The sequence below is a fragment of the Delphinus delphis genome, chromosome 7 (genome assembly GCF_949987515.2).
Source record: "Delphinus delphis chromosome 7, mDelDel1.2, whole genome shotgun sequence".
Classification (NCBI taxonomy): Eukaryota; Metazoa; Chordata; class Mammalia; order Artiodactyla; family Delphinidae; genus Delphinus; species Delphinus delphis.
This window is the reverse complement of record NC_082689.1, coordinates 32445357-32462967: the sequence shown is the minus strand read 5'-3', so window position 1 is coordinate 32462967 and position 17611 is coordinate 32445357. Positions and strand designations below refer to the sequence as shown.

Sequence of the window (17611 nt, the reverse complement as noted above, 5' to 3'; positions counted from 1 at the left end):
ACAGACGCGCAGGCTCAGCGGCCACGGCTCACGGGCCCAGCCGCTCCTCAGCATGTGGGATCTTCCTGGACCGGGGCACGAACCCATGTCCCCTGAATCGGCAGGCAGACTCTCAACCACTGCGCCACCAGGGAAGCCCCTAGCTCATATTTTTAGTAATTCAGAAAGACTCATTAAAAATTATTCAAAAGTAAAATATGATTAATTTCCATTTCTCTGAAGTTAAAAATAAGTAAATTCCCATATTGTCACTAATGTGCAACCTTTTTTTTTCTGTTATAACTCCCTCAAACAGTTGAAAAGGAAAGCAGATTTTGTAATTTTTCTAATATGCACTGAAAAAGTTCAAAACCTATTTTTGTCTTAAAAAGAAATAATTAAAATGATAAGGTCACTACCTTGGCCGGTATTCGATTTGTTGCTTCATTTAGATATTTATTAGTTATGAACTTACAGATTCTGTTTCTTTTAAGATCTGTTGGTTGAAATGGGAGGCTTCAAATTTGTTTCAGGTTTCTTTCACACTTTAGGTAGTTTAGAAGGATAAATAATCAGTGTTCAGATTTCTTAAAGTTGTATTTAATAATGTCATGATGGTTATCTTTCATTTCCATTTCTGTGTTACTACCTGGTTATTCTTTAGACAGGGTAAATTAAAGTAGGTTTGGGGAGGAAATAGCAAAAGTATCTGTTAATTGCTGCTTGAGCCAGGAATGGTGGCAAGAGATGTGAACAAAATTTTAGTGAAGTATTTTTCAAACTTTTTAAACTGCAACTCACAGTTAAAAATATATTTTATATTTCATCCAGTACACAATTTAATGTATGTATTTATATACATAACATTTTAAGAAAAAATACCTTACTATGTGTATGTTGTCTGATATTTCTGTTCTTTTTCATTTAAAATAATTGCTGCTCACATCTCACTAAATTGCACCTTGCAGTTTGAAAAATGCTGCTTTAGTGTATTAATTACCCGTGCTTAAATTCGCCCTCTCTCAGCAAATAGAAAACTGAGTAAAAACACATTGTTGTTATGTACTAAATTATATCCTATTTTGAACATTTAATAAATAAAATAATGAAGTATTTTACAAGCATTTTGTTATGATAAAATATAAGCAGCATTGCCTCAGTAAACAAGTTTCTCTGTAAAAAATGATTCTTATTTTAACATTGTATTTATAGTTTAGGCCTCTCTTTTTTTAATAAAAATTATTTAAACACTAATAGAGTTTATACTAATAGGTTATTTTTAAATGGAACCAGATTAATCACTGGGACTTTCTTTTTTTTTTGAAGATTTTTCTTTTTTTTTGGCTGCACTGCACGGCTTGTGGGATCTTAGTTCCCCAACCAGGGATTGAACCCAGGCCCTCAGCAGTGAAAGCATGGAGTCCTAACCAGTGGACCACCAGGGAATTCCTTCACTGGGGCTTTCTTAATAAGGTTAAGTCTTAATGGAGAGGGGAAAAATTAGCATGTTTAGTCCAGAGGTTGGCAAACTTTTTCTGTAAAGGGCCAGCTAATAAATATTTTATGCTTTGCAGGCCATAAAGTCTCTGTTAGTACTACTCATCTCTGCCATTATATTGTGAAAATATGTAAGCAAGTAGAATAACTGTGTTCCAATAAAACTTTGTTTATGGAAACTGAAATTTGAATTCCATATAATTTTCACATGTCAAGACCTAGTTTTCTTTTGACTTTTTTCAACCATTAAAAAAATGTAAACACCTCTCTTAGCTTTTGGGCTGTAAAAAATAGGTGGTGGGCCAAATTTGGTCTGCCAGCCATGGTTTCCCATCCCTTGCTTTAGCCTAGAAAGGGAGAAAGTCAGTATTGGTCCCAAAAGGAGAAGTTAGCAATTGTGGTTAAGAATATGAATAATGATATTAAACCTCTAAGTATTTATATTTTTATTTTTCTGGATATAAGAGCTATACATTTTTGTGTTGTGTTTATATTATATTTTGTAGACCGTTGATATTCATAAAGAGAAAGTTGCAAGAAGAGAAATTGGTATTTTGACTACCAATAAAAACACTTCAAGGACACATAAGATTATTGCTCCAGCCAACCTTGAACGACCAGTTCGTTATATTAGAAAACCTATTGACTATACAATTCTAGATGATATTGGACATGGAGTAAAGGTAAGTATAATTTTTGTCCAGCTTAAAAACAACAGCCCATAATGAAACTAACTCTTCAGAAAATTAAGCGTTTATCTTTTCTTTCCAGAGGATCAAGTCTTGGCCTACTTGTAGTTCTGAAGATTTCTTACCACTATAACTATTGTTATCCTTCTTTCTTCTTAGTATTATGTTGTCAAGTTTTAAACAGTCATCTTTGACTGAATTGTTTTGCTTAATCAGTTATGAAAATACCTCATATAGATCTGGAAATAAATGTGGTATTATATTTCTAATCTTTTAATGATTTAGTATGACTAATTAAAAATTATTCAGTATGTTATTAAAGTATTTGCTTTATCTCAAAAATATCAACAAACTTTTGGCATTAGTTTTCAGAAAGAACATATATAAACAAACATGTACTTTGAATTTTTCTAAAACAAATTTATCTCAACATTTTGGGTGAGAATAATGTAGCTAAAACTAATATGTGAACTAGTATTTCCACTGCTTTTGAGTAGATAGTCATTATATATTTTGGCTATCTTTTAAAATGTATTTAAGTGCCTGCTATGTATGTAAAGTACCATAATCACAACTGAGGAGCATATAACTTTCATTTAAATTGGTGTTCGTTCTTAAGAAACTATTCAGAGCTTCAGCTAAGGATTAGGTTATTTAAAGTTTGCATCTCAGCAGTGATTTGAAAGACAGTGACTTTTCAAATGTGATGCTGAATAAATACGTATATGCCTATAAGTGAAACTGTACAGTTCATGCAATTGATTTGTGTCTAATATAAGCAAATTTAAATTTAAAAAATATACCTCACACAAGTATGGCTAGAAATCGGTTAAATCTAACTTTAATGTAGATCTAGGTAAAAGAATATGTATGGTGTAAATTTTTTTAAAAAATCTTTTTCTTTCTTACAATTTTGATATAAGCACTATTATCTGAAATTTGATATTTAATTTTATAATGAACACCTAATGCATTTAGTTTACAGTACTAATTAGAGCATGTTAAAATAGGATGTACAATTGGATGGATAATTAATAACTGAAATTTATTCTAACTTGGGAAAATCTTTTGAGATTTATTTGAGGCTAACAACTGCTAATAGAAAATTTTAGGATCCTGAACGAATTTAATGATAAAAAGGCACTTAGAATATAAAACATCATATTTGTACTTCCCCACTTATATACTAAAAAGGTGATCCCCCAATTCTTATTTAATCCTCAAGTAAATGTTCTTTAGGGAATCTGTAGTCCCTTTCATTTTTTGTACATTTTAGTGTTTAGGGGTCACTAATTTGAAGAAATCTTTAATAAAGTTGTTTTTAAATAAAAGTGTCATATAATTTCATCACAAAACTCCTGTTCATGACACATTCTGCTTTAACCACTCTTTCTATGATCTACTGAAACATTATTTTTTAATGCTGAATGCTTAACTTGTTTTTTCTTTGTTTTTTTCCTTTCTCTTCACATCCTGAAGTTCCAACTAACCTTTCAATGCTTTTTTCCCTTACCTCTTTTATTTGCTCCATTTGTGCATTAAGTGGTTGCTTAGATTTAAGGTAAGAGATTCCAGGGCTGGATTTCCATTCTCTGTTCTTATGTAGAATATTACATATGGGGAGTGAAGAGATATTTGGCACTTGGCCTTATTTTAAAACCAACAAATAGTTAGTTACTCTTTTTTATTTTATTTTTTTTTTCATGAAACTTTGTGTGTCTTCATGTTCCATGAGGGCAGATGTTTTTGACTGTTTTGTTCATTGCCCTATCCTGTGTGCCTAGAACAGTGCTTGACACACATTAGACACTTAGTAAATATTTGTTGACTAAATGGTTATTTTGCAATGTCAGTATATTTTGTGAAACTGAAATGTAAGTTACCCTATCATAAAATGTCATTATGAAGTAAAATTAGCTGGACTTTTGTAAATGTAGAAATTTTGTTTTGGATTGGAGGGCTGCTAATGTGCTTCATTTAACTCTCCCCCTGTGTAATAGCCTTTTTATTCTATAAATGGTGTGCTTTATTATATACCTTGTGGCCACTATGTCATTATCTCTTGACTCTTAATCACTCTTAAAAAAATTGAAAATTGGAAAATATTCAGTGTTTTGGGTGTTTTTTAAGTTGCAGTATCATGTATTTTGCAAAAAACAAAATTAGTCTTTTCAAATTGCTATATAAATATTTCAGTATAAACTCACTTTAAGAGGTTTTCAAGCCGAGTATTATATGCAAAGCATCAAAAGCTCATGATAGTGTTTAACAAAATACAAGTTAAGAATTAAAGATATTTCCTTTTCTTACTTGTTTCAGTAACATTTTAGTATTTTGGAGGGAAAAATGGGAAAAGACATTCAAGAATAATCAAGAAGCCTGTCAGATAGAATGGTACTAAAATTATTGTCACCAAATCGATCATGCATTTCATTTTTGTTCTTTTTTTCTTAGCTGAATTCTATAATTCCTTTTCAAATATGTATTCTTACCATATACCCTGTTGTTTGCCATGTCTTCAGTGTAGAAAGTGATAACAAGAAGACGAGATGACTGAGATCTGAATCATTAACTAGCTACTAACCACGGCCACAGAAAGTTAACAGATCATGGTAGAGAGATGTGACTGGAGGAGCCCAGGCAGATGTACTTCATGTGTACATAAAAGTATATTGGAGTGTTGACTCCAAGCCCTCAGTCTCGGTGAGTGAGGAGATTCCTTTGCATAAAATAGGTAGAATTAGACCAGAAGCTGTCCTTGTGGCTACCTTGGCTTTTTTCCCTTAAAGTCTGTATTCAGATTTTGGCTATTGATACATTAACCTCCAAAGTGATAGAAGTGCACAGAAAGATTAACTAAAGGAAAGACAAAAAAAAAAATGGACCAGTTCTTTCCCCTTAAAGTTTAGACCAGCTTGCCTAAGGAACTATCCCTAGCTCATTTCTTCCAAACCCTACCAGGATTCCTTCTTGATCTTTCTGGGTTCAGGATCTGTTCTGTGTGAGAGACCAGAGTGAGTGGGAAATGAGAGCTTCCAAGAAAGAAAGATCTAATAAGGGAACATCACACTTGGATAAGATTCCTTAACATCTTTGCTCTTTGCACCAAAAAAGCTCCACTCCTTAGTACTGTGGCTCTATGTAGTTGTTTCTACTATATTGGGATGGGGTTGACAGGGTGAGAAGTATGTACCGTGAGGTCATCCTAGAAGCTAGAATGTGCCAGTCCTCTGTCTCTTTCTTCTTATCTTTCTTTCTGAGTATGTCTGTCATCTCTATAAACTTGTGGCACATAGTTAATAATTTTGGGTGAACCAAAACAAAATAGAGTGGAAAAAATATTCAGCATATAGCAAATCATTACTCTTCTTAATGTTGATGGGAAAAAATGAATTGCTTTAGAAGGTTGATTAATGGAATAATTGAGTATATTAAGATAGAAAATAGAATTTAAAAATGTTAAAGTTGGAAGGGACCGCAGATAGTAAACTAGTCCACTGGTTTTCCAGCTGAGATTTTTGGAGACCTGTGGATTATGTCAGGTGCCCTGGAAGTCTCCTGATATTTGATTTCCTCCTCAGCTCATTATGAGCTCTGTCTTTGCTCCCATTGTTGTCAGACTTGATGCCTTTCAGATATACTCTAAACAAATATCATACTTTGGGACAAGACACATGGGATTTGACTCAGAAGAGACCTCCATGCTTAAAAGTTGAACTTTTAACCTTTTATTCAGCATGTCCTGGTTGTGTTTAATGGTTCTTTTCATCTAAAATTTGGGTTAACTTTTTTCAGTCGAATGAGAAGTTGTAGAGTTTAATTCATAAGACCTTTGAAAACAACGTGGTGATATTTTTAAAGAAAAAGGTATAAAAAGCCGATGGATAGCATGCCATATTGGAGGGGTTTTAATATGTACCTGAGGCCATATAAAAGTGGAATGTACCTTGAACTGGGGTACCCTTTCCCCACTCTTTATTTTACTAAAAGAGTTTTAAGACCTTGTTACTGATGTGTTTGAAACAGATATTTCTGTTGAAAGTTGTCACTAATGAAGCTAAGCTTAAGTACTTTTAAAATAAGTGTATTTACTTTAATGCAAAAAAAATAAAGACTTCTGATCTGTTTTTGTAGTATTTATTTCAGATGAACATTGTACAAGCAGATTCTTAATAATTAATGAGGAGGGGTTAGGAGTTTCTTTTACAGTTAACACATTAAGAATACAACACTTCTGAAAATTTTGCTTGGGATCTTGAAGATCCATAACTTTATGTAAAAAATGGGCTAACCTTTTCACTTTGCATGTGACCTTGTGTGTCATTCCCTACAGTACAGAAGGATGATAAATTGCCTCTCACATTTCTAGCTCTTGGGTACAGCTGAGGGTTCATTGTTAAGCATTTATTCGATACAACACTTGGGAGAAAAACTCCACAATAACAGCAACTTTTGGAAGACTCATCTGGGTTTGCCTATCAGTTCCAGACTTGAGCCACCAATTCTATCTTGTCAAAAGCCAGTTGTTAGAAACTGTTTTCAGAATCAAGCAGAAGTTTGTCCATCTTTATTCCTCTTTTCTTCTTCTTAATTTGTTCTTCCCCCCTTAATCCTAATCTCTTATTCCCTTATCTCTGTATTAGATTATTTTAGGACTCTTGGCACCTTAGGCTTTTTGTCTTTCTAACTCTCTTACTAAAAATTTTACATCTCTCCTGAAGTCATACTCGAATTCCTGATTTCAGCTTTGATCTCCTTCAGAGGATCTCCTGGTTCTTTTCCTGCTGGCTCTGAGAATTGAAGTAGGAACATATATCCTCTGAGGAGAGGGATAAAGATCTCTAGGAAGCCAGAAAATTATGCACTGGATGGAACTAATGGGGAACGATACTGGGCATTGAACGAAAGCCTAGAGATGCTTGACCACAGCTGCTGCCCATTCTCACTACGCCACATCCAGACACAACCTATACATACTACTCCTCTTCTCTTAGTATATTTAAATCTTGCTCTTTTTAAGACTTGTTAACACTCCAGCTCAGATTTTTCTCTATGAAACCTTCTGTAGCCATTTTGTCTTGCATTGATATTTCTTTTTTGGAGATTTCGATATAATTTGTAGATACTACTTTTTGTTTTAAACATGTGGGTCTTAGTTCTAAAATAAGTTCCTTAAAAGCAGAGAAATCATTTTACAGACCTTTGTCTTCTTTTATTTTTCATATTCTTTTACCCTTGTGTCTAGTAGTCTGGTGGTAGGTAGTTCAAATGAGGGATATACCACAGATATCATTTTAGAATGTGTCTGTCACTGTTAAGTTGCAACAAGTCATCTTTTCGTGGGAGATTTCTTCATAGCAGAGGTGATGTGCTCTGAACTAGAGATACCTGGCTGGCCAGCTTTATAAAAAATACTGGAGTTCACAGGGTACTGGAAATCACTAAGATTTGTAATGAGTGTTATATATGAAATACATGATACTATATATATATCAGGGTTCAAGGAGGGTATTGCATTTACCAAAAAAGGATAGAGCAGGAAAGATAGGAGCACTTTAGAAGCAGTAGTAAGGTATAATAATTGGCCTGATGGTTGGTTCTAGTTGTAGTGATCTCCAGAGTCTGGGAGAGCAGACCACTCTGGTCATAAAGGAATTGCTCTTACTCTCGGTATTATCTGCATTTCTTCATCCAGGCCAGTGGGAAACTATTTGAGTTGTGATCATGCATTAACTTTCATCACCTAAATGAAGTATTTCTTCTGTTCTGAGAGTTTCATTCTGGCAGGGAAAAAAAAGGGACCTTTCCTGCTCTTTCTCCATGTGGCTAACACCTGCTTCACTCAGCTCTCAATGATGACTTTTCCTTTGTGGCATCAGAAAATACCCACATTAATTGAAATATTGTTGGAATCAGCCATCAAAGTTTCATTCCAGTTCCCAAGTAAAACTTTGAAAAGTATCACGAGCACTCCTGTTCATGATTCAGGACCGCCAACTACACGTTCATGTGCCAGATGATAGTTTTGCCTGTGTGTATTACATTTTCTAAAGCTTCAAGTGGAATTGCTGTTATGGAGTGGGTGCAGTGTTGCTTTATCCTGAGTTTGTGGTATGTCCTCTCTCTCTAGTTAAGTTCCCCTTCACCACACTCACAATTCAGTCATGTGTTTTGCTCCTTTTCAGGAAGCGTTGTGTCCCCCTGTAACTTCCCTCAAGGTAGTTTTTAGAACCATGATGAGTATCCAGTAAGTAATTGTTTACCAAATTATTTTAGGTGTGAAATACAGTTTATTAACTTTTATCATAGGTGAGCTCTATATTATAATAAGTTTTGTTTGGCAATTATTCCTGTTCTTTTCCCTTTTCCTCAAATTAGATGGCAGTATGTATATTCTGTATAGCATATTCATTGTTTTACTTAGCGTAGAAACATTTTTCACAAGGAAAGCTACCTTGAAGAAATATTGAATACTCTTCTAGCTTAATACAGAGGTAGCACAGCATCAGTGAAGTATAAAATAATAGATTAGTTGGACATTCCACAGGGACTCTTTGGTTTCTTAAGTGAATTAAGTTACTCATGCAAACCCCATTAACCAAACAAATAGAACCATTTGACGATTCTACAGATCATAAAATGTATCAAGTTTTATGTATAGAAATGTCCACCAGATTTTAATTTATAGATTGTTTATTTTATGTTTTGGGTAGATTAAAAGACTTATAGAGAAGATACTGCAATTTAATCAAAACACCTTATATACCCAAACCTTAAACAAATCAAAGTTGGAAAGCTGTTTTCAAGTATTTTAGCTATTCCATGTATAGAATAAAATTCTGTTTTACTCTTTTTCTGTCCCTGCTCCTTTTCCTTCCTGTTTCTAGCAAATTGATGTAGTTTAGTGTTTGGCTCACCTACTTCTCCTTCATCACTTTAAGTGACTTTGGGTTTTATGTTGTTTAAGGTTGAGCTTAAAGGACTTTGGTTACTACTTTTAAAAATCTTCTGGTATCATAAATTAAGATATACAGTTTTAAAAGCTATTCGTTATTTGTCATATTACTCCTAAAATTTTCCCCAAATGTGGATTAATTTTTTAAAACTTCTGACATTTTCATTTTAAGATACAATTATACCCTCTGCTTATTAATGAGGGGGAGAGCAAGGATAAGTTAATCTTTATTCTTCCTTGATAACCAGTTTGTTTTGTATTTGTTGTTTAAAAGCAATAAAAAAAGGATTATAGATGAATGCTTAACTTTAAAAATATTGATATTTCAAAGGTATCATTTGTCATTAAAGATTGTTTTAACATCACACACAACTTGTTCACTGGGCTATTCATTTGAAGAGTTTGTTTCTTGATATATTATTTCTTGCCTATTCAGATAACAAGTAGTATTTTAGGATTTTTAAATATTCCCTTTAAGCCAGAGTTAATTTTGTCAGCCTCAATACTCTATATAATTATGATTTGTTTTCTTAAAATTTATATTTTAAAATTACAAGTGTATTCTGATTTCAGAAGTCTTGCAGTTTCATTTCATAAGTATAATTTGAATACTCTGGATGTATTCTTATTAGAAAAGTTAAGATCCTGTTTTGAAGTGTTTGGAAATCCAGAATATTAGGGGCTTAAAATAGGGTCAGGTATGAACATATGTGGTAAACATTATTAACTCTAACCAATTGGTAATCTCAAACAACTTGAGATTGCATTTGATCTATATTTGTGCATGACTTCTCTTAACTCTTTAAGGTACCCAGATTTCTAGGGCTTTCTGTGTAAGTGCTGACTTGCTCCTTTGGTGGCATCCATGGTTCCCAAATCACCCAACTGTCCCACACTTGCACTTTCAGTTGGGGATAGAATAGTGAGGAATCACGGCTTAGCTCTGATTTAGGACTATGTTACATCTTTCCTATGCCTAAATTAATCTTCATTTTGGGCCTGAGTGGGTTTAATTCCCATTGGAACTAGGACATTGCCAGTGGCCATTGTACCGCTCACAGTTGAATGGGATACCTCAGCCCTACCTTTCTGGTTCAGATGTTTAGGAACATGCCTTAACTTCTGGCAGTTTTCAGGTAGGTGATTCCTTCATAAGAGAACATTAAAGAAATCTGAATTGTAAGGCTGATCCACAATTTTAAAAAATGGAATTTTCTCTGTATATGATATAACTTTATTTTATATTCTCTACTTACAATGGATCAAAACTAAAGTTGCATTTTTTTGGGGGGGAAACATGTCTTTTGTTTTTTATGATAAACTTGCTATCTAAAAAACAAGGAATTGCATAAAGGCATTATTGTCTGATTGAGTTACTCTTTATAAAAACTAAAGTTTTTATAGTTATCCTATTTGATTTCAATTGAATGTAGTATCTTATAGTCTAACCAGTGATCTGTTGGTGTGATGGCCTAATGGCAAATAAAGTCTTTGCATACAACTTTATAATCATTTGAAAATCTCACGTTAGGAAGAGTCCTTTGAGTACAACTGTAGAATGATAGTAGAGTAGAAATTGCATATGAAATGCATGGCCTCTAATTTTTTTTCCTATTTAAACCTTCCCCTCCTTTGTTAAATAGCATAATGTTATTTCCTGAAAGTGCCACTTTGTTTCACTGCATACAGGTTAAATTGATTTTTCCTCAAAATTTTTTTAGGTGAGTACCCAGAACATGAAGATGGGTGGGCTCCCGCGTACAACACCTCCAACTCAGAAACCCCCCAGTCCCCCTATGTCAGGGAAAGGGACACTTGGGTGAGTATGTAACTAAGTAATAATTGAAAACCATTTTATGTAGTGCTGTGTGGAAACTAAACAATATATATGTTTAAACTATTTTTAAATATTTGAAAAGAGAACATTTTCTTCCTAGGGTTATCTTTTTTGTGTGTAACTTTTCCAAAAGGAAAACATCTTTTATACTTTATACCTGGGAAACATCTTTATACTTTTTTTTTTCATCTTTATACTTTAAAAATATTTTGTTTAGAAATTATTTTTCTAATGCATTTTAAATTTTCGGTAAATCCTAACCTGAGTTCATGGCTTATTATAAATTACACTCTAATTCCTATTTTCAGAAAATTTTTAGTCTTTTGTATTATAGTTGATTTTTCTTATTCAAACTTGTCTTCTGAAGAAAATACTTTGCCTAATACAGAAGTCTGTATATCTTGTGTTTTTATGAGAATACTGAGCTTTCATTCAGTCTACAGACTTGGGCTTCGGATTTGACTTTGGGAGAAATGGTCAATTGATGGAAAAGCTTGACTTTTTTCCTCTATAGCATCTTAGTATAAAAACTTGGTTTATCATGATCAAGTGGGCATAATATCACCCAGAAGTGAGATGACTAAAATCGTGGTCCAGCTCTGCTCCTGCTGTGTCGTGTTGCATAGTAAGCCTCTTAGCAGTTCAGTTTTTTCATCTGTAAAAGGGGGTAATTTGTCCTTTGTCAACTTTTCAGAGTCACTGTACCATGAATTGGATTTTTTTTAAATGTGTAAGGCAAAATGCTTTGACTACCATTGGCTTTGTGATATATGCTTAAAAGTTTTTAATTGGCAATCTTGATTTTTGGCCCCCTCACCAAAAAAAAAAAAAAAAAAAAAAAAAGCAAAAAACAAAAAACCAACCAAACAAAAGAAACAAACAAAAAACCCTAGCAACCTAATCAAGCAAAGAAAGATGATGTTGGAGGAGGAATTATAGTTAGGAGAGTGTGAAACAAAAGAATAAAAATGATTTCCAACCAGGAATAGGATGATTTTATTCGGGGTAGACAAAAAATTCTGCTTAGATTAGAGAGGAGAGGATCTAGTAGCTTAAATAAGATTTAAACTTCAGGGTAGAATGTAGATGATGTGTGGTAGGTTATAATTGTACAGGGTAAGAGTGGAGAATCAGGTCAAGAGGAAATATTTATTTTCCTGTGGAATGTCTGTATTTCTATCATGTATAGTATCTAATGGATTTTAATTAGGTTTTGAATCAAGATTGTTAGCAAGATAACCCTAGTAAAATAAAATTTTCTGTTACTCCCCAATTTTAAAGATTTACTCATACACTAGTATTTGCTTTCCTTGTGTATTAGCAAGGGCTCTGCAGTGTCTTTGGAGACCAGAGTGGCTGGGCACCACTAGCCGTTTGATGGTCACAGCCTGGCTTTTTCGCGGTCTTTGCCCAGCTATCGTGTTTTGTCCTCTGCCCCTAGTTTTTTACCTTTTTTTTTTTTTTAATCATTGTCTTCATTGTATGGTTCTCAGCAAAGGTTTTTTTTTTCTTGCATGAAACAGAACATTTTTATTGTCTGGGAAAAATTGGAAATCAATCAGTTTCGTATTTTATGGTGTTTTATGTTTACATCATAACTTCAGAGATGCCCGAACTTTGTTGTCTTTTATTTTATTTATGTTTTAAAATAAATTTATTATTTATTTTTGGCTGTGTTGGGTCTTCGTTGCTGCATGCGGGCTTTCTCTAGTTGCAGCGAGCGGGGGCTACTCTTCATTGCAGTGTGCGGGCTTCTCATTGCGGTGGCTTCTCTTGGTGCGGTGCACAGGCTCTAGGCGCGTGGGCTTCAGTAGCTGTGGCACGCGGGCTCAGTAGTTGTGGTGCACGGGCTTAGTTGCTCTGCGGCATGTGGGATCTTCCCGGATCAGGGCTCGAACCTGTGTCCCCTGCATTGGCAGACAGATTCTTAACCACTGCACCACCAGGGAAGCCCCTTTTTTGTATTTTAAATCCAAGGTCCTAACGTTCCTTTTTCTTTCTTTGACCCAATATCTTGTCTAGTGCCTGTTATTTATTTTTAGTAATGTGTATATTTGTTTATGCAAGAAGATTTTGAGCGTAGTAGACAGGGTCATTGCAGAGTAATCTCATCCAGAATCAATGAGCCAAAACTCGAGTGGTCCAGGAGAACAGTATTTAAAGGAACCTTGGGAACTTTTTGGGAAGTGAATTATTGAGAAATACATAAGTCAGGTGAGCAACATCATTTCAGGAAAAGAAAGCTCTTTAATTTTCACATCTTGAGATCCAGTTAAAGACCAGAATCTCATCTACACAATATCAGTTTCGTGTCAGTTGAGTATTTATCATTGTCATAAAGTTATTTGGAAACTTAAAGATGAGAACTAACTCAATAATTACTAGTGTTCCAGTGTGCATCCTATTTCCTATCATATTTCCTTTCTTGCTCTTCTCATTCTTTTCTTTTAAAAGGAAATTTTGAAAAAAAGAGGGAGATATGCTAATAAATCCAGTCTGTTTTGTACTTCAAATAAGGTAGAAAGACTTAGGTGATCTTTTTTTCCTTCTCTCCCTTTTAAATGTTGAACTGTGAAGAGGGTAAGAGGTAAGGGCAATCAAGGTGAAAGCTGAAGGAGGATGTGAAGTGAGAATGGAAGGAGATGAGATTAAATTATATATTTCTGTGTGTGGACATGGTTTTATTTCTGTACCTTATAGAAAGGGAAGTGACTTGTTAGGGTTGCTATTGATCATCAGTGCGGGGGTTGTGGAGCCATGTTCTAGACTGATTTACCCTGTCTGAGTTTTTGGTTAGGGAGAGAGAGGTGAGGAGGATAATTAGTGCATTTATGCAGTGCAGTTGGGGGAATTTGACATGGCACTAAAATAATTTGAACTCATCTAAGAAGAGAGTCTGGGAAACATTGGCTTATCTGGTAGTAGAATCTTCGTGCTCTCAGAATGAATGAACAAAATCGCATTAGCAGAGGGAAATGAAGTTGGAGACTAAAATACAACAATATGCATCAAAACCCTAATGGAGAAGTGATACTTAAGGGAAGACTGAAATTGGTAGCTGGGTTTTATTAAAACACGTTCTACTACCTCCGAGTACAAACTGTATTTCACTACTGGCAGCTCTGAATTGATTGTGCCGAAACTTGCTAATCACACAATACATACGCTCTTCTTTTTGTAGGCGGCACTCCCCCTATCGCACACTGGAGCCAGTGCGCCCTCCAGTGGTACCAAATGATTACGTACCTAGCCCAGCCCGTACTATGGCTCCCTCGCAGCAGAGCCCTGTGAGGACAGCTTCTGTGAATCAAAGAAATCGAACTTACAGGTATTTTCTCTACCTCAGCGCAAAATGTGATGGTCATAGTACCATAATTTGTTCAGATAACTTCAGTTAAATCTCTCTCATTTTCCAAGCACTAAGTTCTTTTCCTCACTCTGCTCCCCCAAACCTCATCTGATTCTACCTCTCTCTTCTCATGTTGTGATGCAACTTTGAGCAGCCAGGAAGTTGAAAGAGAACAGTCATCTCAAAGTGCAGATTTCTCTGCAAGATTAATAGTTATTGTTGACCTGAAAAAAATAATTGACCAGATGTGGGAAATTTCAAGTTGTTTTTTGGTGGAACTTTACAGATGAAAAACTATATGCAATAAAACATTAAATATGGGATAGTATATCATGATATCATTACAAATAAAATTAATCAAATAATTTGTTCAGGAAAACTGTTTTTATTATAAAAGAGGTTTCTTCAGACAGCCATTAAACTGGAATAAGAGAAAGTAATATTATTTTTATGTGTCAAGCCCCATGATTTATCACTATGTTTATGGAGAATTTTTTTTCTTTCTCAGTTTCTTTAATACATGCTTATTAAAAGGTAGCCAAAACAAGTTTCTTGAACTCAGCTCTTTTCCTTACTTTATTAAGAAATTCATCTTTTAAGTGGAGGGCTTTTGAATTATCATTTTGTAGCTATATTCATTTCAGAAAATTCTGGAAAATGCTGGCGGTATCTTGCTGTATATCAATACTCATGTTTTGGTGGCTTCTGTTTCTTTAGCAGCAGCGGGAGTAGCGGAGGAAGCCACCCTAGTAGTCGGAGCAGCAGTCGGGAGAACAGTGGAAGTGGGAGTGTGGGAGTCCCCATTGCTGTTCCTACACCTTCTCCTCCCAGTGTCTTTCCAGGTAAAACATGAATTGTGCTTCATCTTCACCTTGCTTGCTGAGTTTGGATTCAATTTCTGATTTAATTACACTGGGCTTTCTTCATAATCAGGGTTTTTTTCCCTCGAAGACTCTGTAAATGCTGAAAAATCTTTATGCGTTTGTTATTTTTAACCAAATGATTTGTGAGTTTATGTTCACATACTTCTCTGTTATTTGGGTTTGTGTCTTTGGTGCTGTGGCGTAGTTGGTGCTTTGAGTTGAGGTTTCACCGGAATGAGTTACGTGTTTAATTCCAGCTGGTGTTATGACAGTGCATGCCTTTGGGCACAGTGGGGTCTCAGTGTGAGAACCATATTGGTAGCAAAGGATTGAGCAGATATAATTTTGACAGTTCAATCTCATGGACTCTGAGAACTTGATAGTCACTGAAATGCTACCCTCTTTTGTCTGAAACAGAAAAATGTACTTGTTTAATCTGAGGACACAAAGTTAAAATTTAGTTTTAAAAACATGACAGAAAAGACGTAAGGATAGAATATTACATATTTAACTTACTTATAATAACAAATAGATAATACCTTTTTAAAAATCATGAAAAAGAGTTATTTTTCTAAATTCTTTTTTACCTGATAAGATATTTATGTCTGAAATATTTTTATTTTCTGATTTGTATACTTCAAAATGGAATACTGTCATTTTGTAGTGTGTTTCATTTTGTATACTATCAATATTTACAGAATGTTAAAAATAACAATATAAAGGGAGCACTTTTCTTCTAGAGTAGTGGCTATCAGGTAAAAAGGAATGCTTTTAATGAATTTAAAATCCTGTACATTACCCTTAGCATCTTGAATTATTTGCTGCAAACCTTAATAATCCTTTAACATAATAAGCTCATTCTTTTTTTTTTAACACTCTCTTCTATTCTTTGGTTATTGATAAGCACCGAGTAGCTAACATTAAGTTCTCTAATGCCGTTTCTAATCCTGCCTGATGGAACTGCCTCATTAATGCTGCCTCTTACTCCTCTTTCCCCTCAGCCCCTGCTGGCTCTGCTGGTACTCCTCCCCTTCCTGCTACTTCTGCATCTGCCCCTGCCCCTCTTCCTGCTACTGTCCCTCCCTCCACTGCCCCAGACACTGCCGCTGGGGGTGCCCAGACCCTTGCTGATGGCTTCACTTCTCCAACTCCCCCTGTTGTTTCTTCCACTCCCCCTACAGGTGAGTATTGGTTTATTCTTTGGCAGGCAGATCCAATTGTCTGGCTCTTCTCTTACTTGGAACTCTGGCTTTATGATTTTTGTTTGTTTGTGGTTTGTATTAAAAAAAAATCTGAAGAATAATGTGCTAACTAGAAAATGGCATGTGACCGAAGAATAGAATTTCCTGAGGGAATCAGGGTAAGGTTTCTCATTTTTCTAGTAGAATAGCACAAATACACATTTTTTATTGCTTGAATTTTATTTACTAGAGATTTGCAAATTTAGTATGGAGCTGTCTTCTCTACAGTTATTTTATTTTTTTTTGGCTGTGCCGTTGGGCATGTGGGATCTTAGTTCCCTGATCAAGGATTGAACCCATGCCTCCTGCATTGGGAGCACAGAGTCTTAACCACTGAACCTCCAGGAAGTCCCTTCTATACAGTTTTGAGAAGTTGTTATTAGAAGTATTCTTTGTTACAGGTTATGTCATTAATAAAAAGAAAAGTATGACAGTAGTTTTAAGGTATATTTTATAGGAAATATTTGATATAACAGTTTGAAAGTACAAGTCTATTATAACAGAATTTGTTGCTTATTATAGCAGCACTGGAAACACATAGTTAGGGGGCTTTTTAAGGATTTCAAGTTTGTTTGTAATTTAAGATTGACTGGTGTTTTACTGTTTTAAAATTGCTACCTAAAGTTTGTTTTCATGGCTAAGGAGAAAAAGGCTCAATTGCTACAAAGTATATTTTCAAAGTTAATAGTGATGCTGGTTTAGTAAACAAGTTCTTATCTACTATAAAAATGTATGTGTTTGGACACACATCACCTTAGCTGGTTAATAAAGTACTTCATAGAATATATGTGCAGTGCTGCTGCTGTATCTAGGTGTTCAAGTGTTTTAAAAGACATCTTAAAAATCCATGTTAATCCATTCATTTTGGATGGTGTTTTATGGCATAGCTTCTGTAACAGCACTTTTTAAGAAAAGCTTTCTGCAGTGGGTGTATGTAAACATGAGCTGTCCTTTGATCTACATACCATTCTGTTAGGCCACTCTAGCTAGTTAAATATAGAAATCTTGTTATGCTCCTGCATCAGTAGAGTAAGGAATACATCTTGAAATCAGTTGTAGGCCCAGAAAGGACAAATCACCCTCACCTAGAGTCAACATTTTAGTAATTAAATTATAATTTAATAACAGGTGCTGGTTCCTAGTCTGCACTGAATCAACATTTGTTGTATGAGTGAATAATTACAGTTTTTTAACAAAAAGC

The 17611-nt window shown here is 34.7% G+C and overlaps 1 protein-coding gene across 11 annotated transcripts in view; it reads left to right on the top strand.

The window, feature by feature from the left end:
* ABI2 (abl interactor 2) overlaps positions 1-17611 on the top strand; it is a 102595-nt gene that overhangs the window by 56109 nt on the left and 28875 nt on the right. For 4 of the 11 annotated variants that reach the window (XM_060016260.1, XM_060016259.1, XM_060016256.2 and 1 more), the window contains exons 3-6: positions 1983-2159; positions 10842-10939; positions 14139-14285; positions 15024-15148. In XM_060016260.1, the coding sequence (XP_059872243.1) occupies positions 1983-2159; positions 10842-10939; positions 14139-14285; positions 15024-15148 (547 nt within the window). Of the gene's footprint in view, positions 1-1982; positions 2160-3708; positions 3727-10841; positions 10940-14138; positions 14286-15023; positions 15149-16170; positions 16351-17611 lie in introns of all 11 variants that reach the window. The other 7 variants (XM_060016258.1, XM_060016251.2, XM_060016249.2 and 4 more) reach the window with 3 other exon arrangements.